General features: G+C 42.3%; 1 protein-coding gene across 1 annotated transcript in view; it reads right to left on the reverse strand.

The window, feature by feature from the left end:
• Nucleotides 1–18,480, reverse strand: part of LOC144782385 (sodium- and chloride-dependent taurine transporter-like) — a 300,110-nt gene extending 281,630 nt beyond the window's left edge. Inside the window, exons 1-2 of the mRNA XM_078661712.1 lie at nt 18,252–18,480; nt 8,253–8,387 (exon numbers count right to left, since the gene is read on the reverse strand). Coding sequence (XP_078517838.1) covers nt 8,253–8,387; nt 18,252–18,480 — 364 coding nt within the window. The remainder of the gene's footprint in view (nt 1–8,252; nt 8,388–18,251) is intronic.
• Between the last annotated feature and the right edge of the window lie 2,427 nt (nt 18,481–20,907).

Below are 20,907 nucleotides of genomic sequence, written 5' to 3' on the forward strand. Positions count from 1 at the left end.
CAGAGTTTTTTAGAGTTCAAGGAAGAATGGAGTTTCGATGTATGGAGGTGTTTTAAGGGGTACAAAATGGGTGGGAATTAGGCATAGAAAGGGGTTCTCGAGTTCAGGAATGTGTGCGATTAGGGGTAGTGAGTGATTTTAGAGTTCAAAGTCAAAGTAAAAAATCTTGTATATCGCACATATCACCGCTAGGTCTCAAGGCGCTTGCAGATCCTTAGACTGGCTGGGTCATAGCTCATTTCACTTAGAGAACAGCCATGTTTTTAGTTCACTACAGGACCGTCGATTATCTGGGATGGACGCAAAATGGAACGGAAGCTGATTCCAAAAATACGCGGTGAGATGGGAGAAAGATCGACCACCGTTGCATACAGAGCGAACACGCGGGGGAAGAAAAAGGAGCTTAGAGCTGGACCTAAGAGTTGTCACTGGTTGATGTTTTTTTATTTTTTCTCAAGATACCCAGGACCGGTGCCATAAAAGCTTCTATGTGTGAGGCTTAGAATTTTATACTGCCCTCTCTTCCTAACTGGAAGCCAATGGAGAGTCTTCAAATTGGGGGCGGATGGCGACCTGGGAGGCAGATCCAGAATTAATCGGGCTGCTGTATTCTGCAGAATCTGTAATTTGGAAAAGAGATCTTCGTTTATAGAGGTAGTGGATTTGTTGGGTAGAAAAGGCTTTTAGGCTTCAGGGATGAGTGTTGTTTAGTTGTTGTGAAGAGTTTTAGGGGGCAGGGATTTATAGTGTTTAAGGGTTGTGAGTGGTCAGCAATGGATGCTGTTCCTGGGTGGCGATGGCTCAGAGAATTAAAAGCATCCAAAGTAATTATCTGAGAATGTTGACGATATACATATGAAATAATGTCCTCTGAATTAAATCACTGAAATAAATCTCAGACAAAAATATTTCTGAAATTAAGACCTGCAACCATTGCATTTACATAAAATAAAAAAGCACTCGGACAATTTCGACAAAAAAGACTTTCTATGAATTGGTTTCTACAAAAGGTAAATGCAATTCATTCTGAAATTTTCCATTAAACGTTTTACATTTTTTCTCAGTAATCGTATTCCATGAAGTCATTTTCGCTCTAAATCACATACAACCATTGCCCGCAATACATGTAGAAAAATGTGTGCTTTATATGACCTTTACATTTCTAAACTAAGCAAAAATGCTATCGGAGCATCATTTTAAAATAGCAGTATGTTACTTCAGCTGACAAATACACATGGTAAGCTCTATTAAGTTAAAGAGTTTACAGAAGATAATATTACTTTCAGGTTCTCAAAATACTTGCCCTCCCAGGTACAACTGTTTATGCTGACAAGTGAATTTGCTGTACTTGCTTGCAATGGATTTAGAAAGCATCTGTTTATTACTGAACCTGATATTGCCAAGCATTCACGGTTTACAGTCCAATAAACACGTAGATGATGATGGCTCATGATGGGAATGTGGACATTTACTGAGTTTTTGCAGAGTGGCATAGACTGGCTACACAGCTGAAACTGGGGCAACTCTCAGACGCAATGAGAAGCAACAGATTTCATCAGATGACCACATCACTCAAACACACATTGGAAAGAGAAGGTCAGTTTACACTGCATTGAAGATAAGAGACGGAATTCAAGGTCGAACAAATATCGAAGCTCTATATTGGCACTGATGCAATTCTATTTGTTCATTTCTGTCATGGTGCAAAACAATGAGGGATTATCATTCATAACCCAGTATGAACTTTTGCAAGTGCTCGATATCAGGGGAGTGTAAAGTTTTAAAAACTTCACTCTGCAAACTTTGCAACGTTGTCTTCTGAGCTTTGTACATTTTCCAACTCTTGCGAAGTCTGCATTTTTTAAATCATTAGAAGAAGTCTTCAAAGAGGATTTTAAGGAAGTAATATAAGCAAAACTCACTTCTAGTAAGTTATTGTGAGGAATTCTTTGTGAAACTTGCCTGCACCTCATCTAAATCTGGATGCCCTCGACCTTCATGAAGCTCAATCCAACCAAAACAGGATTCCTTGAAGTTGTCATGAACACAAACATGAAACAGAACATACCTGGCTTAATAATAAGAACCTTAATGACCTTTCAGAGAATCCCATGTCACTTAGACTCTGCCTGGACACCAACCTCACCCTCAAAGTGCACATTTGCCAAGAAAAAAAACCAAAAGAGGTCCAGAAAGCGACTTCAGACCTGCTGTTCAAGCCCTCGTTCTCTTGCATCTAATTGGTAGTAACAACCTGCTCCATGGCCTCCTAGACTTCATACTAGCCCCCCCTTAAGAGAATCATACAGTCTGACAGGTCATCTCATCCAAGGACTCAAGACATATAATCACATCATCCCCACCCTGATGGAACTCCATTGGCTCCACTTAGCAGCAGCATCTTCAAAATCAGCCACATCATATACAAAGACATCATGTCCGGCACCTCCGCTTATCTAGCAGACAAGCTCATAACCTCTGGTGCTTCTCGGCACACCCACATTCAGGACACCAGCAGACTGCAGAATAAGAAGTGTAAAAAAAAGAAATCAGTAGGCCTTTTCCATCTATGGACTGAGGTTCTGGAACAAAATCCCCGTATCCATCAATCACACCAACTAGCTCCAATTTAGGAAAGAGTTGAAGACTCGCCTCTTTAAAAATTGATGATTAAAAAAAGGATGATTTAAAAAATACTACATAACAATGTATTAACTGTCCATAATCCAGCTACCTCTCCTATCACTGACTTATTATTAGCTTTGAACATGTAAAGCACTCTGCTGCTTTTGTCTAGGTTTGTGCTTTAGAAATACATACATATATACATATTGATTGCTTTGTTCAGTTCAAAATTCATGTATACGTTTACATTCTACAGAGAAAGCTGCACATAAAAAGTATACTTATGAACCGATCATAAATTAGACCTTTTACAAATTTTTATAGGCACAATATCAGTCCAGTTGGATCACAGTGCATCCCGCACTTCCATTATAAGTTCTCGTTTAAAACAAATTGATGAACAAAGGAGAAACAATCTACTGATCGTAAGTAACCTTTTCTTAATATAATGCCTAAAGACAAAAAGGAATTCAATACCTGGGGCTGTTTTTATATTCTACCAACAATTGATAGGTGGAGAACCTAACAATTGTGTGAATGAAATCAAACAAGAGCTTGACTATTACATAAAAGGAGGTACAGTCATGCAAACATAAGATATCCCCAAAGTGAAGGTACTGCCAATCACATGCCGGGCAACTATGGGCTAGGAATGCTAAATCTGGGTACTGCAGCACCGCCATCTTATGTAGGATAGTTGTAGTCTAATGAGAAGTCATCATTACATTACACATGTATTCACCGAGAGGGAGTATTGTTTACCTTGCATGTGCAAGCGGCACACCTCATACAAATATAAGACATCCTCAGCGCAGTGTTTTAACACATTATCTGCTTTTTGTTTCAGCTTACAAATCTAGAATACTGACTACTGCTATATACGTATATATATATATGAAGCGTAGATTTACTATTCTTTTATCCATATGTATGTACTCTTGATGATACTTACTTGAACATACAATCCTCAGTACTAGAGACCCCAAGTAATTGAGAATCCAATCAGGAAGGGTCTGTTTTTAATATCTGGGCAATGATCCTATCCTATGGCTGAGCAAGGAGCCTATTCCAGCAGTGGGTGCTTGACTTGTGCAGTCTACAACCTGTTCACTAATGCCATTACTTTAATGCTGTTTTATTTTCTTCTTCTTTAACTGTTTGAATACCTTAATGCTGTATTTTTCTATATTCTTTGGTCGACTGTTGCATCCCAGCCGAATCCTCACATGTAGCTTGAGTAAATTTCTTTATAAAGTGATCTGATACTTTCGGGTCTAGCTAGTGCTACATAAAACTCTAAAGCAAATAAGTAAACACAAGTGCTAATACATCATACATGGCTCCATTGCTGTCTAACTCCAGTGTACTTGTTAAATGCTCTGCTATGGTCGAAGCCCATGGTAGGTTACTGGGATCCTTGAGCAGTCTATGCTGCACAATAATCCTTTATGTTCAACTGGGGATGTAGAAGTGCAACCTGAGCCTGTGTGAGTCATTAAAGACAAAAGAGAGCAGCTCCTTGTATGCATGAATCAGTAGTACTGCTTAGTTGACAGAATGACATTCAATTCAGAGGGCCTCATTAAGACCTTTGAATGTAGCTTTGGAGACCACTGGAGACTATGTTTTAGCAACAGTGGAGGCAACAGCTGGGCCATGATCTTTATCCATTCAGAGCACATCTGCACAATGGTATTCAGTTGTGGAGGTCTCACCCACAGGATGCAGTGCAGCTATGGAAGTCATAGTGTATGGTGTTCGCTTGTGCAGGCCATAAGTAGAGATTGGGAATTAATTGAGAAAAAACATACGGAAATGGATATATACAACAACCTAAAGACAGTCTCTTCCTCTGAGGATCAATGGGAGACTAGAGGAAAGAAAAAAAGAAGTAGGACAACCACTTTCCAAAATGGAACACATGCCGTGTAAAAGGCAAGGTTTTTTTCAGCAAATGAGTTAGTCGTCATCATTATATAATATTAAAGAGGAGGAGGAAGATTGTGCACAAACATTAGAATGCTTTCTACTGACAAGGTAGTAAATGTGTGAAGCAAACCCCCTGCACAAACATTTAAAATTCTCAATTTTAAGCATGGTTATTGGAACAGCCAGTCTGCCATGCTTCCAAAGGAGCTTATTACTAGACCATTGAAATGGTGAGGGGCAATCAACTACAGGGGTTGGATTTAGAAAAGGGCTTTCATGTGCCCCCTATATCAGACAGGGGAAGATTTAAGATTGGCTCTATGGCTTATACATATTACACAAACTACCCAAACTTAAACTAAAGGGAAAGTCAAGATTCCCGTCAGTCCTTGAAGACCTGTTAGAACTAAAGCATTCACAATTTAACTTAATGCTGCAGAGAAAAGTAGTTTTGACGGCTAACCATATCTTTTCTAGTCAAACTGAAAGTGAAAGAAAAACTGATGTCAATTTCAGAGTAGACTAGCCAATGGAGAACTTCAATGGAATACTTGGATCACCATACTGGGCCCTATACCATAGACTTGTTTTTGCTCACTCTGCCACTTCACACAGAAGCCAACATTATACACCCGCTCCACCCACAGGCACGCCGTCGAACTCTGGAACCTCCTCGACACAACATCACCAGACGTTGCCTTCCTCACAGAAACCTGGATGAACGCCTCCTCAGCCCCCAACATCGCCATAGCCATCCCGGATGGCTCCAAGATCACCTGGAGGGACCACATCAACCAAACCGGAGGAGGCATCGCCATCGTCCACAGAAACACCATCTGCATCACGAGCAACTCCGACGACACCCTCGCCGCCGCCGAGCACCTTCACTTCCAGATACACACCGACCCCAAGACCACCCTCAGAGGCACTCTCAAGTACAGACGCCAGGGACCACGCACACAATTCAGCGAAGCCATCGCAGACTTCATCAGCCCGCACGCCCTCACCTCCTCAGACTACATCCTCCTAGTCGACCTCAACTTCCACCTGGAAAACAACAACGACAACAACACCACCACCCTGCTGGACAACCTCGCCAACCTCAGACTCAAGCAACTGGTGAAAACCCCCACCCACTACGCTGGCCACACGCTTGACCCTGTCTTCTCCTCCAGCAAGCACATCTCCATCAGCCAGTCCACCGGACAACACTGGACAGATCACAGCTGCGTCCATTTCAACTTCAGGAGAACCACGACCTACCACCACCCGCAACAGGTTCCCCGAAGAAGCTAAAGCAAGATCACCGCCGACCAGCTCACCACCTCCATTAGCCAGAACCCTCCCAACAACACGACGGACCCCAACGAAGCAGCCCGCAACCTCACACAGTGGCTCACCAACTGCGCCAATGACCTTGCACCGCTGAAGAATCCTCCCAGCAGACCCGGCAGCAAGAAAGCCTCATGGTTCACCATCGACCTCAAAAACTCCAAGAAATCCTGCAGTACCCTCGAGAAAGCCTGGCGCCACGACCAATCAACAGAAAACATGACAGCCCTCAAAAACGCCATCCGCAAAAACCACCAGCTGATCCGAACCACCAAAAGGACAACATTCGGAGAACGACTAGACAACAACACCCACAACAGCAAGGAACTTTTGCATCGTTAAAGAGCTCTCCAACCCCAGCGCCTGCAACAACGACATCACACCCTCGCAAGACCTCTGCGACTCACTCGCCTCGTTCTTCCACCGCAAGATCGCCGACATACACAACTTTTTCCACGCACCCAACCAGCACCCCCCCACCACCACCCTCTGCACGTGGACCTCGGTCAGCACCAAAGACACCACCCGCATGATGAACACCATCCACTCCGGCTCCCCAACCGACCCCTGTCCACACCACATCTTTAACAAAGCCGACTCCATCATCGCACCCCAACTCCGGGACATCATTAACAGCTCCTTCGCATCCACCACCTTCCCGGAGAGCTGAAAACATGCCGAGCTCAGCGCCCTCCTAAAGAAACCCACCAAGGACCTCAAGAACTTCCGCCCCATTTCGCTCCTCCCTTTTCTTGCCAAAGTCATCGAGAAGACCGTCAACAAACAACTCTCCGCCTTCCTCGAGACAAACGGATCCCTCGACCCCTCGCAGTCCGGTTTCCGAGCAAACTACAGCACCGAGACCGCCCTCATCGCAGCTACCAACGACATCAGGTCCCTGCTCGACAACAGGGAAACAGCTGCCCTCATCCTCCTGGAACTCTCGGCAGCCTTCGACACCGTATGCCACCGCACACTAATACAGCGCCTCAGTAACACCGGAATCCAAGGGACGGCCCTGGAGTGGATCATCTCGTTCCTCTCCTGAAGAACGCAGAGAGTCCGTCTCCCCCCTTCCGATCCGAGGCCACTGAAGTCATCTGCGGCGTTCCTCAAGGATCCTCGCCCAGCCCCACCCTCTTCAACGTCTACATGAGCCCCGTCGCAGCCATCGCACGCCAACACAACCTAAACATCGTCTCCTACGCTGATGACACCCAGCTCATCCTCTGCCTCAACAACGACCCCGCCACCGCCAGAGCCAGCCTCCAGGAAAGAATGAAAGACGTCGCGGAATGGATGAAGCGCAGCCATCTGAAACTGAACTCAGACAAGACGGAAGTCCTCATCCTGGGTCCATCCCCCTCTGCCTGGGACAACTCCTGGTTGCCCCCTGCACTGGGCACCGCCCCAAAGCCCACGGACCATGCACGCAACCTGGGCTTCATCCTGGACTCCTCCCTCACAATGACCAAGCAAGTCAACGCCGTCTCGTCCTCTTGTTTCAACACCCTGCGTATGCTCCGAAAGATCTTCCGGTGGATCCCCACCGAAACCAGGAAGATGGTCACCCAGGCCCTCGTCACCAGCCGACGGGTTTATGGGAACACCCTCTACGTTGGAACCACAGCCAAACTCCAGAAAAGACTCCAGCGCACACAGAACGCTGCTGCACGTCTCATCCGGGACATACCCGTCACAGCCACATCTCTGCCCATCTGAGAGACCTGCACTGGCTCCCCGTCAGCTAGAGGATCACGTTCAGACTCCTCACCCACGCACACAAGGCTCTCCACGACATGGGCCCCAAATACCTCAACAGCCGTCTCACATTCTACACACCCACCCGCCAGCTCCGATCCGCCAGCCTCGCCCTCGCCACCGTCCCACGAATTCGCAGAGCCACCGCCGGAGGAAGATCCTTCTCCTACCTGGCGGCCAAGACATGGAACTCCCTCCCCACCCACCTACGGCTGACCCAGGACCATCTCTCATTCAGGAAACAACTCAAGACCTGGCTGTTCAAGCAATAGCGGCTCCCCCTCCTCCCAGCGCCTTGAGACCCTAGCGGGTGAGTAGCGCGCTCTACAAATATGTGTGATTGATTAATTGATTGACATCAGCATTCGTTGTGCCCCAAAAGGCATAGGTGAGTCTAACATTAATGCAGCGGCTCCTCTGTATGCACCTTCTGTATGCTTTCCTAGCTACCAGAGTAGAGAATAGGTTTGAATGGCATGGTTACTTTGATCAAACTGTTTAAAATATTATAGACATTTTATAATTGGTTGTATTGTTTTTTCTTCTCACTGTAGGTGTTTAAAGGACTAACTTGTGTCAAAAATGTACGTATATTGATTGATTACCGGTAAAGACTGGACAGATCTTCTCCCAGCAGGTGATTCCGCCTTCGGAGGTGTACTGCCCAAGCACCAGTTCTAAGAAAAACACTGGCAAGCCTCCTCCAAACAGGAAAATGAAATATGGTATGAGAAATGCACCTGTAATGGAAGAGAAAAACAATGAAACGTGGTCACTGGGTAAAGACTTGAAGATAGGACGAATAGTAGAAAGTGCACAAAGAGAACACTTCTAGCTCCTAGCTTTCTATTAATGGTACATATGGTAGCAAAGAGTAACTATTTTCTGGGCATGTCACAATTAGGAGTTAGGTGTTTGAACCTATGCTTGGTGAAACGGCTACAAAGGAAGGAGGTGTTAGGATCGTCAATGGAGGAAGAGCAGGTATGTGGTTCAGAACGAGTTGGGGGCAAGCTACAGCATGAAGCAGTGAGTTCAGGTGGCTGGGACATCAGACACACACCAGTACGCTGCAGTTTGGGTGATAATTGGCAGGGGGGCAGATTCACGCAAGGGGGACAGTTTACACAAAGAATATTGGGTAGTTGAGAATTCACTAAGTAACGCGGATATAAAGGCAGGTATGCGATCGAGGATGGATGAGGGGGAGGTCACCGCGTTCAGTGAATACTCGTCAGGTTGCAGCACAATGAAAGTATGAATGTAGTTTAGTTTAAAGGGTTCAGTTATTGGAATTACAATATTTTTCACTGGAAAATGATTGAATTCATTGTATGTATTTGCGTAAGAACTGACTAGTTTTCTGACATGTAAAACTAATAGAAATATTTTCCGATTTAACAGCTACCCCTGACGAAGGGCGCAAGAAGGCCCGAAATGCATTGGGAAATTCTGATAACTTTAGCTGCCTAATATGAATTGAGTTCACCCACGTGATGCAGTAAAAGGCCTGGATTGGCATAATTGCATCATTTGAAAAAATTGGGATGACGGACAGCCTTATTGTGAATAGCAGAGTAAAATTTGATGAATTATGGATAAGTATGGAATAAAGTTGGATTTTTGAACAAACTGAAGAGTTGTAATAATTTTGAAGTCGCTGTGCGATTGGAAATACGGCACAATGGTGCCGCAAGTGTTTTGGAGTTTCTCTCACATGCTTTGAAGCAAGGCACGATTTCAGTCTGCACGCAAGAACGAAACAAAATGATAAACGTGGAACAAATTGAAAAAAACATGGTGTGCATTCTGCTATTTTGCAGTGTTTTCATGTCACAATTATCTCACCTTACATCTGTAAGGGTCAACTGGTAGTTAAAACCTGCAAATTCCTTATGATAAAGTTAACCACTTCCTGGCTTTGGATAGGGAGCAAGCTTCACAATACTTTACTACCTTGACATTTTATATAATTGTTACTTCGGGGGGGGGGACAGGCTGCTACAAGGCTGCTTTGTAGCCCAGGAATTGGTTGAAAGATGCAGATAATACAAATGGGCCATCATCACTTGTTGCATTGGAGAGAAAAGGACAAGCACTCAAACTAGTCAGACTTGGCAGAGGTGACTCTAGAGCCTTTGCTTGCTCTAATAATTTGGATGCTATTGACCACTAGTCTCTCCCTGGGCACTGCAGGCTTGGCACTAGAATTTCTTGAATCAATCATTCTTTGTTTCCTGATGATCCCCTGTAGTGAAGGCTCTTCAAGATGGATATTTGGGAAAGTGGCTTTATTGAAGAAAGTACATCTATTCAAGAAGAGGCCCTGGAGCAACTGACAGGATACAGAATGTCAAGGAGAGAACACTCTACTCCTGCTCCATGAGCTCACTGCATTCCAAGCCCAAGACTTAGGAAGTACACATTACCACACATCTCCCTTTTTATAAAAACACTAGCAGCCCGTTCCGACGTTATCCGGGTATGAATTGCTGCCAGGCAGTAGTATATTGTTTTGCAGGATTTCGTTTTGATAGCATTTCTTATCTGTGACAGGCATGTGAAACGCTCCAATTCAGTGCACTGCTGATGCACTTAAGAGTGCGCGTTCAGTAGTGTGTGAACTCGAGTTTCCCTACTTTATTTTTCCTTGCAATATTATATAGCGCGAACTCGACAACATGGCATGAGCACAATTTACATTACAGAAGAACACATTCATTTGTGGTAGGCACGGGGAGACAAAGCGATTTGCCTGGAATAACAGGATGTTGAGCTGATGCCGAGATTTGAACGTAGCTCCCCAGCTCTAAAGTTCGCAATTCTAGAACTTGTGGCGGGAGGTGTGTCTAAAAGTGTATGTCGGTGCTGGCCATCAATGAGAGAGACCTGTGCATTTTTCAAATCGGTGGTGAAAAAATATGAGTATATTGCTGGAGATGTGGGCCGCCGTGCCACCAATGTACTTACCGGGGGAGGGTAAACACCCATTATTCCGCAACTTTCTTTCCGCATAACATCACTCCGCATACTTTCATTACGAAAGTACCATGACTCCGCAATGCCATTATAACGCATGGCATTACATTTTATATGCTTTTACCACGCATACATTTACAATGAAATTCGTTGTAAATGCATGAATGGTAAAACCATGTTTTTTAAAAAATGTTTGGATAAGGTAAGTATGGGTATAGGGGTATATGTTTTGGGGCACTGAGGTATATGTTTTGGGGTGTTTGGGTATTTTAAGGGTTCAGATATAGTTTTGAGTTATGGGGTACAGGGGTAGTTTTAGGGTTTAGGGCTAGGTTTGGGTTTTGGGGTATAGGGGTATTTTTAGGGTTCAGGGGTAGGTTTGGGTTTTAGGTTATGGGGTATTTTAATGGTTCAGGGCTAGGTTTGGGTTTTGGGGTATAGGGGTATTTTTAGGGTTCAGGTTTGGGTTTTGGGGTTCAGGGGTATTTTAGGGTTCAGGGGTAGGTTTGGGTTTTGGGGTACAGGGTTATTTTTATGGTTCAGGGCTAGGTTTGGGGTACAGGGGTATTTTTAGGGTTCAGGGCTAGGTTTGGGCGTACAGGGGTATTTTAAGGGTTCAGGGCTAGGTTTGGGTTTTGGGGTACAGGGGTATTTTAGGGTTCAGGGGTAGGTTTGGGTTTTGGGGTCCAGGTGTATTTTTAGGGTTCAGGGTTAGTTTTGGGGTACAGGGGTATTTTTAGGGTTCAGGGGTAGGTTTAGGTTTTGAGGTACAGGGGTATTTATAGGGTTCAGGGCTAGATTTGGGTTTTGGTGTACAGGGGTATTTTTAGGGTTTAGGGATAGGTTTGGGTTTTGGGGTACAGGGTATATTTATAGGGTTAAGATGGGTTAGTGTATAAGGGTGTTGGGGTATTTTAAGGAGTAAGGGTGGGTTATGATTATGGGGTGCAGGGGTATTTAAAGGGAGCAGGGTGGACACCCGGAGCTGGAATGAACAGAACCTGGGAAGAAAAAAACAATGAAATATGGGGCACAACGCTCGCTTTTTTTCTCCGTAATCCCGTGCCCCGCACACGTCCACGCCCCCAGCACACGCCCACAGCACACGATATGAGACATGACATGAAGGACGGAATGTACCACACGCCCCCAGCGTTTGTCACGCCCACAGCACAATGCAGACACGCCCAGAAGGGACTACTTTGCTGGCATGGTTCTTTTAGCTTTTAAATGTATATGGTGGGCGTCTGCATAGCCTATGTCCTTCTGCTGCAACTGCCCTTTCCAACGCTGTATTGGGTGTTGTGATTGGTGCTGTGGTTCCTGAGATTACCCGCCTCAAAGGTTTGGGCTCTCTGTTTATTATATTAGTATAGATAAGAATAAGCAAAGAAAATAATGAAGAAGATATAACATTCTATTATATTCTAAAACACATATAAGTTTCTGGTTTCTGATATAACTAAACATTCCATACAACTTTCCATAGATGCAATAAAATAATAGAGCAATCGAGTTGCAACATATCGATTCAAAACAAAACATTCCATACAACTTTCCAAAGATCCAATAAAAAAAATAGAGCAATTGAGTTACAACAAATCGATTCAGGTTAAAACACAGACCATCACCTCTCCCTTTAAAACTTTTAATGAGAAACAAAATCATTTAATGTTTTGGGTCGCATAGGAACACGGTCACTCCTTCTACGTAGAAACGGTTTGGCTTTAGAATAATTTTCAACTTTCTTTGGAACTGGGACATTACGAGGAACTAATGCTACATGGGTAATGCCCCATCAGTTCCCAAACAAAAGTTTCACAGATTTCTTTCTTATTTCACAGACTTGAACAGGGTCTTTACATTTCGAAAAACCTTTCCCAACTATAATGGGATTTTTGACACAAACCCAGTCTCCTATTTTCAATCTACATGGCTTGACTGGAAGAGAGGTGTTTTTGGCAAACCTTTTAAAATTGAACACATTGGAGCTGGATTCAACAGATTTGCACCAGCTATTGACATCCCCAGGGTATAGTAAAACTTTTAAGATCCAAAAAGGACATAACTCAGTGGCAGCTTCTCTACCTCTCATTAATTCAAACGGAGATTTTCCAGTGACTTAATGCGGGTGGTGTGGTGTGACCAAACTAGTTCTTGTATGGATTTTGCAATATTCATATTACTTTTGATTGAAGCTTGAATGCATTCAGCGAACACCTTATTAAAACTTTCAACTTTTCCATTACTCTGGGGATGATAAAGTGGTGTTCTTTAATGTTTGATGTTACAATTCTCTAAAACGGAAGATATTTCTGACAACACAAATTGAACCTCGTTGTCAGTGAGTAACTCTTCCGGGAATCCTTCTCTAGAGAAAACTTTTTGAAAACACTCCAGTACTTTCTTGGTGCTAGGTTCCGAAACAAGTTCAACTTCGACGCATCTAGAAAGGTGTTCAAACATAACAATAAAGTATCTTAAATTGTAAGGTAAGATTTGATATGGACCTAAAAAGTAAACACCAATGCTTTGCCAAGCTTTCTTTGGACAAGGATTTACAGATTCTACCTCATGCTCAGTTGTTAACACTTTATCACTTGATTTGCATTTAATACAGTCTTCAATTTCTGAGTCCATACGTGGCCACCAGAATTTTTCTCTGACCTTTCTTTTTGTCAAGGAAGAACCTAAATGACTGCCATGTGCTAGATTTATTACCTGTTGTCGATGAGTGAAAGGTACAACTAGTTTGTCACCACAAACTAATAGGTTACTTCCTAAAGATAACTCATCAGAGATTTTCCAAAAATGTTGTAAATCATTCTTCAATTGTGATTCTTTTGGCCAACCAGATTTTATTAATGTAACAGATTGAAGGGGTGCAATCCAGTCATTTTCAGAACAACTTGCATCCCCAATATAAGCAATGAAACATTCTTCAATTTCTGTTTCCCATTCTTGGTTACCTGATTCTTCAATGGGAAGTCTAGAGAGACAATTTGCACGGTAGTTTTTTCCTCCCGGTATGTTTTCCACTGTAAATGAAAATTCTAAACGTTTTGCGGCGAGTCTGGAGATTCTAGCTGTTTTTCGTTTAATTTTCTTTCCAGACAAAATGTTCACTAAAGGACAATGATGAGTTTTCAAGATTAAATGTCTGCCCAAACATATACTTTGAACTTCTCTACACTCTATACACAGGCTAACAACTCTTTTTCAATTCCTGAATATTTACGTTCAGCAGTTCTTCGGGTACGAGAAGCGAAGCCAATAGTATACTCACGCCCATTTTCAGTTTGAGTGAGAACAGCCCCTAATGCATATTCACATGCGTCAACAGTGATGACAATGGTTCTGTTCTCCCAAAAAGAACCCTAACAATTCTCTCTTTGATGACTTTGACAAAATTGTCACAAGAGTCCGACCAAATGAACTCTACATTTTTCTTTAAGAGGGGGTCTGAAACATTCTGTTAGGTTAGCAAAGTTTTCAAAAATTTTGCGTAAAGCTCCCAAAGCCCTAAAAAAGAAAGTAACTGTTCTTTGGAGTCAGTGCATCCAAAATACTTTTCACAAGACAAGGTTTAGGTTTTATACCTTTAGCTGAAGAAACATGACCCAAGTATTCTAATTCTCTAGATTTAAAAATACATTTGTTCTTTCTCAGTGTGGCTGCTCTGGATTGAAGTATACTTAACACATTATTCACAACATTATGTTCTTGTTAATTTCCCTAAATACTAAAATGTCATCCTGAGATACTGCTACTTGGGGTATATTGTGAAACATTCCAGACATCAATCTTTGAAAAACTGCTGCTGCAGAAGCTATAAAGAAGGGCATCCTGCAAAACTTAAAGATTCCATCCGGAGTGACGAAAGCAGTTAGATGATGGGAAGATTGATGGGAAGATTGATCCAGGACAACTTGATGATATGCTGACATAAAATCTAGTTTTGTGAACCAACAGGAGTGACCAATCTTGGTGATGAGGTCTTCTATCCTGGGAAGAGGAAAGTTATCAACCCAAATTGCTTTGTTGGCGCTTCTTAAGTCCACACACATTCTGAGTTCGCCAGTCTTTTTCTTCACAAGGACTATCGGAGATAACCAAAGAGTTCCCTCCACTTTCTCAATGATGCCTTGTTCACAATAATCAGAAAGCATGCCACATAGTTCTTTTCTAATACTTAAAGGTATGTTGCGTAGTTTGTTTAATTGGAGTAACCTGTTGTTTAAACAAAGTCTGAGATTTTACCTAGTTTGTCTTGGAAAAACTTTGTTAAATTTCTTTTCCTAATCAGATTCTGGAGCATGAATCATTTTATCATCTTGTAACTTATTGAAAGAGACATTAGTAGTTGAAATTCTGATTTTTCAATGGTAACAGGATTGCAAGAACCAGTTCTTATGACTAAACTGAGCTCAGCTCGATGGATTAAACCTAAAACATTGATGCCTTTGCGGGCAACATAGACTTTACCAGTAATGGAATTATCAAGAAATTTGATGTTAGTTAAAAAATAACCAAGCAGATCCTCCTTGCTACCCACGAATGATACAGTGGTAACATCTGGAGGAAGCAAAGAATGTTTACTCCATGAAGATACATATTTTTTATGATCTATGATCGTGATGCGAGCACCAGTGTCTACCAGAAGTTTGATGGAGATTCTATCAATCCAGACTTGAATTTCGGGATCTGCAATTGAAGAAGAATTAAATTCTTTCACACATCTGACACCTAAAAGCAACTCATTAGTAGGATCAAAATTATTTGTTTCAACTTCACAATCTTCAACACTTAATAAACAAACAGGTTTGTTAAATTTACCACTTCTACAGGCTTTATAGAAATGACCCATTTTGTTAAATTTTTTACATTGTTGACCAAGTGCGGGACAATATCTAAAAGAAGAAACATGGTTAGGTGATCCACACCTGAAACAGACTATTTTTCTTTGATGAAAAACTTGAGCATTGGATTTGGCTGGAGTTTTACTCTTTTATGGTCAATAGGGGCAATGGGTTTGTTAACATCAGCTGCTGAAATACTAGTTTTATTGAGAGACAAGAATCCTCAATGCTTTAAGCTATGTCAATAGCTTTATCTAGGGAGGGGGTTTTGCACGTGAGTAAGCATTCTTGAATTTTTTTGGAACTGCATCTTACAACAAGTTGGTCTCTAATTAATTGTGAAGTGAATTCTTCAAATTCACACGTGGAAGCTAACACTTTGAGTGCAGTAACATAAGTGTCAATGCTCTCTGAACGTTTTGGTACCCTAGTAAAAAATTTAAAACTATGAACCACCACATTTTTTGATTTGGCAAAATACTTATCAAGTTGGGCAATTGCTGCGTCAAATTCATCAATATCTGATTCGTCAGAACCTTCATATTCAGGTAAGTGATCAAAAATGTTTTGGCCTTTAACACCGGGATAATGATACAATAGACATTTATTTCTGTTAGGTTTGAATTTGTTTGTGTCAATTGCCACAAGATAAGCTTTGAATGAGCGAATCCACAGTTTCCACTCTAATGGGGATCGCCAGAGTCTTGCATGAAAGGTGCAGGTGGAGATATACTTTGCATATTGTTTGAATTCAATAATCCTGACTTGCCCTTAATAATATGCGTGCAAATCGCTGAAACGTAGACTCATTGAGATCATAGGTTGAGACATGCACAATTCATGAACAAGCATGCAAATTGCTGAAAAATGAGTTCTTCTTCTATAAATGTATGCATATCACAGAAATATCAAAAGTAAAACTTCCAGAGAAAAATTATCACCAAAAGATGTGCAAATCTTGAAAGCTGAATACCAAATAAAGTATACTTGTGTGCACATCACAGAAAAATAGCATTCTAGTTGAAAAACTGAATCACGATGACTTGAAGAAAGAAATTGCTTTACACAAAATGATGAGAAATACTGATGTTCACCACAGGGGGCAGTGTAGTTAGATATACACTCTGGAAACTCTATGTTCGCTGAGGATGATGTTGCAGAGTTTCATAACAAGCACGCTTTTGAAGCATTGAAAAAACGTACTGAAGTTTCATAGCACAGGCGCCTTGTAGGTAAGAATTTCATTGACGCGCTGTTTAAATCCAAAATGTAACACATACTCCTTCTGCTGCTTGATCACTGAAGTTGATGTTTTAAAAGTTAAAAGTGACACACTGCACTTTCACAGCGCGCTTGCGCTTTAACGAAAGATTTCAATGATGCGCTGACACAGTAAAAAGAAAATCTTGCGCACTCTTGCAAAGACACTGTGAAAGGATTAATGAGTTTGTAGTCCTTATAAGACTCAGAACTCTTCCTACATGCAGCACATAGTCTTTTCCGTAGTTTATGATCACTTGAAAAGTCTGTGTGGCCCTTTATAGTCCGTAAAGACGGCAGTTGCTAGGCAACGAGCGCAGCTTTGAATGCAAGATTACATCAAAAAGAGAAATATTTATTCAAAGTCAGCGTAAAAGGCGAACAACTAGAAATTCATAGATTTCTCACCTTAACTATTCACCTACTAGTGAATAAATCTTTCCCCATGTAAAATTACAGTCATCTGGAATTCGATTGGCCCGCTTGCTGTCTGGCCCCTTCAGTGGTGAGAGATCAAAGCGTTACTCATAAGCAGCCAAGTTCCTGATCGTCGCCAGTTTTGTAGTGAAGACTCTTCAAGGTGGATATTTGGGAAAGTGGGTTTGTTGAAGAAAGTACATCTATTCAAGGGGCCCTGGAGCAACTGACAGGATACAGAATGTCAAGGAGAGAACACTCTACTCCTGCTCCATGAGCTCACTGCATTCATATCCCGAAAATTAGGAAGTACACATTACCACATCTCCTCTCTCCACCCACTTACCCACCAGTTACTATCTACTAACCCAAACCAATTTTCTTGGGTATATTATCTACTGCTTTAGCATCTCTTCGACCCATATCCTTATAGTACAAACATCCTTGTCTTGTTTCCTTCATCAAACTCAACCTCCTAAAGATGTTGGTTCTTTGAGCTGCTTGGCACGTCCAATGGAATAACTTCTCTGGTCCACCCTGAGGCATACAGACCCTTCACAGTACAAACATCCTCTAACCCGCCTGCAAATGAAACATAATCAGTTGGCCTCCTACCCTTAAGTATCCATCGATCATCATGTGTACATCCTGTAACTGTGCTCTTAAAGGTTTTTATTGATCCTTCAAATGATTACTGTAGACCAAGCAGGGTAAAGAAGATTCTCGGTGAAGAGATCTCCTGTTTCCAGCTTCCTTGGTTCCTGCCACTTACTGCTAAGTTGTACCACTTTTCCCTTCTATCACTAAATTGCCTAATCACTTTCTCAGAAGTACCTAGATATAATTCTGTTTGCAGGATTCACCATCTGAAAATATCGCTCACTTTCTTCACTTGCCACTAATGGAAAAAAACACTGAATAAAATATTGAATTAGAATTAGCACTGTGGTTTTGAACATAAGTACATAAAAAACAATCCTTGTTAAATATATTCCTGATGTGAATTCAATAGTTTTTGTGATTAACATATGTTAGTCAAGCCTGCACTGCTTAGTAAAACCAAAGATGAAAATTTGTTGTCGTACTCACCTCCGCCATTTTTGTAGCAGAGATACGGAAAGCGCCAGACGTTGCCAAGGCCGACCAATCCGCCAGCCACTGTGAGCAGGAAGTCAATCTTGCTAGCCCATTTCTCTCTCTGGGGTGGCTTCCCCTCAGCTTCGTCTTCTGGGCGGGACCCTGGACTCTTTCCAGTAGACGGTTTCTGGATGTCCTTGTCGAAGTCTTTCAAACAGTGAAACTTTTCTTTGTTTGCCATCTCTCTTCCTGAGTGGGAGCAAAGGATGTGGAAAGCAAGTTAGAGACCATAACTGATTTAACAAAAAATTACAAAGAAAGCCTATAATAGTTTTTTTTATTATAGAGCCTATACACAATGACACACAACATACAGGGGCACATGAAAGCATTCAGACAGAGCAAGAGAGGAAGGAGCTTCATTGTACACAGGCAAGACACATACAAGCACCGATCCACCCTGCCAAGGCACATACAGCACTCAGGCAGAGTCAGAACGCTCACCAAAGTAACTGTGCATACAGGCCAGAACATATATGGACCCCTTTACACAGACAACTAACTGACAGAGGCACACAAACACGAACATACAGCACACACAGGCAAGACTGCAGAGCTGCTAAGTGTCCACATTTCACCTGAGACACCTGCAGCTAGTTCTGCGTTTTTTGCCAAAAGCATTTCGCATTGGGAGTCTTGTCTGTAATTGTAAAAACAAATGTTCATGACCCATTGCGAAAATCACTGTTGGCTACAATTGCAGAGCTGACTCAAGGTAACACATGTTAACAATGCTGGGCTGCCAGATGTTCTCTAAAGTCTGTGGGGCATATGTACAAGGGGATTGCGCCACCGGAACGTCACTGTTTTCGACCTTCCGGTGGTGCAACGCCCTGCATCATATTTGCAAAGCGGTGTGAAGCCACTTTGCATGGCTTAATGCCGCTTTGTAAATGTGGTACCCTATCACACTGTTATCTGTGTGACAGGGGAGTGCAATGAGTGTTGCTGTGGGTGTTGTGGGTGTTCCAACACAACACCCTTTGCTGTTTGATGCTACCCTAGATTTACAAGAATCTGTAAATCTGTGGCAGCGCCAAAAGCTAACACCATGCAAAAGCAGAAGTTAGATTGGCAAACTAAGGAGAAATACTTATTTTTCCCCTTGGTTTTGTTTATTCTATGTGTACTGTATTCTGTAGCACACATAGAAAGAGAAAAACACCATTAATGATTGTTTTTGTGCAGGAAGGTGTGCCTTCCTGCACAAAAACAATCATTACATAAAGGTGATTTGCTACTTCTGTGCCCTGCATGGAGCACACAGAGAAAAAGCAAAACCAAGGATAAAAACTCTCCTTGTTTTGCCAATCTAATGCAGAACACATAGACTGTGCAGAATGCAGCACACATAGATGCAGCAAATCGCCATTATTGATTGTTTATGTGCAGGACGGGACAACTTCCTGCACATAAACAATCATCCCTGCAATACAGGCACCTTCTCACTGTGGCGCAAGGGTGGCTGTGTTGGCGCTAGGCAGCTATTTATAGCGCTAGGGAAAACACGGGTGTGACATATTCTTGAAAGCAAAGCACATTGCATTTTGGAAATGACGCGGCGCGGCACTGCAAAATTAGCCAAAACTCCACGCTGCACTATTTCCTTTAACATATGCCCCAGTGTGATTTAACTTTTCCCAGCAGAAGATAAGCCCATGCAGTACATCTTTGTAACTAGAATACAGAGCATTTGATTGCTAGAATAGTGGTAATTTATACTAGGTTGACGGCGCCACTGGGAGATGTGCACTTTTCTTATATACAAGTAATTGGGCAATGATTTTTCACGGTGCTAAAAGGAGAAGAGAACCACTTTCCCTCTTCTAGTTAGGCGATGCCACAAAAGTTTGTTGCTCCCTAGCACACGTTTAGTATTCTAATTAATTGTTAAGTACAAGTGTTTTCACAATTCAAATCATACAGCAGCAAAATAAATTTCTTAATCCTTTTGTTCAGGGTTTTGTCGTCGTTTATTGAAGGAGACGTCACAGCCAACATGTGTTTCGTCGTTCTGGGGAATGTAACCCCCGACTTTTTCAAGGCTATTCTCCGATGCTGTAGCTCGTTGTTGATTGAGGTGATACTTCCAACCCTCAGTGGGGTTCTGGGTCTGCTGTATGATTTGAATTGTGAAAACACTTGTACTTAACAATTAATTAGAATACTAAACGTGTGCTAGGGAGCAACAAACTAGAATACAGAGCATTTGTTTCACTGTTCAGGCACGAGGCACTCATTAAGCTGAACCCAGAAGCGGTTTAACCTTTCTCCAACTTTTCTGAATGTTTATATTAACTATGGTCTTATATATCAGCGCATTTCCCCATAGTCAGACTGGATAAAACCCTTTGATGCATGAGGCCCTTCCTTTTATCAAGCACTTGCCACTGTAGCTTTGCTGGCTGCAAACATGTGACACATTTACCCAATCTTCAATATTCAATGAATCAACTGCAGAAAGATGAAAGGGGTAGAAATCCCTACACGATCTGAACATGTGACCTGCAGATCACACACAGTAGTCAAGAGCAATATATTCAGTAGTGCACTGACCCACCTCGCCAGCTTTCAGACCGCAAGCTTCTCAGACTTTCATTCAAAATGG

Source organism: Lissotriton helveticus, chromosome 9 (assembly GCF_964261635.1).
Source record: "Lissotriton helveticus chromosome 9, aLisHel1.1, whole genome shotgun sequence".
Taxonomy (NCBI): domain Eukaryota; kingdom Metazoa; phylum Chordata; class Amphibia; order Caudata; family Salamandridae; genus Lissotriton; species Lissotriton helveticus.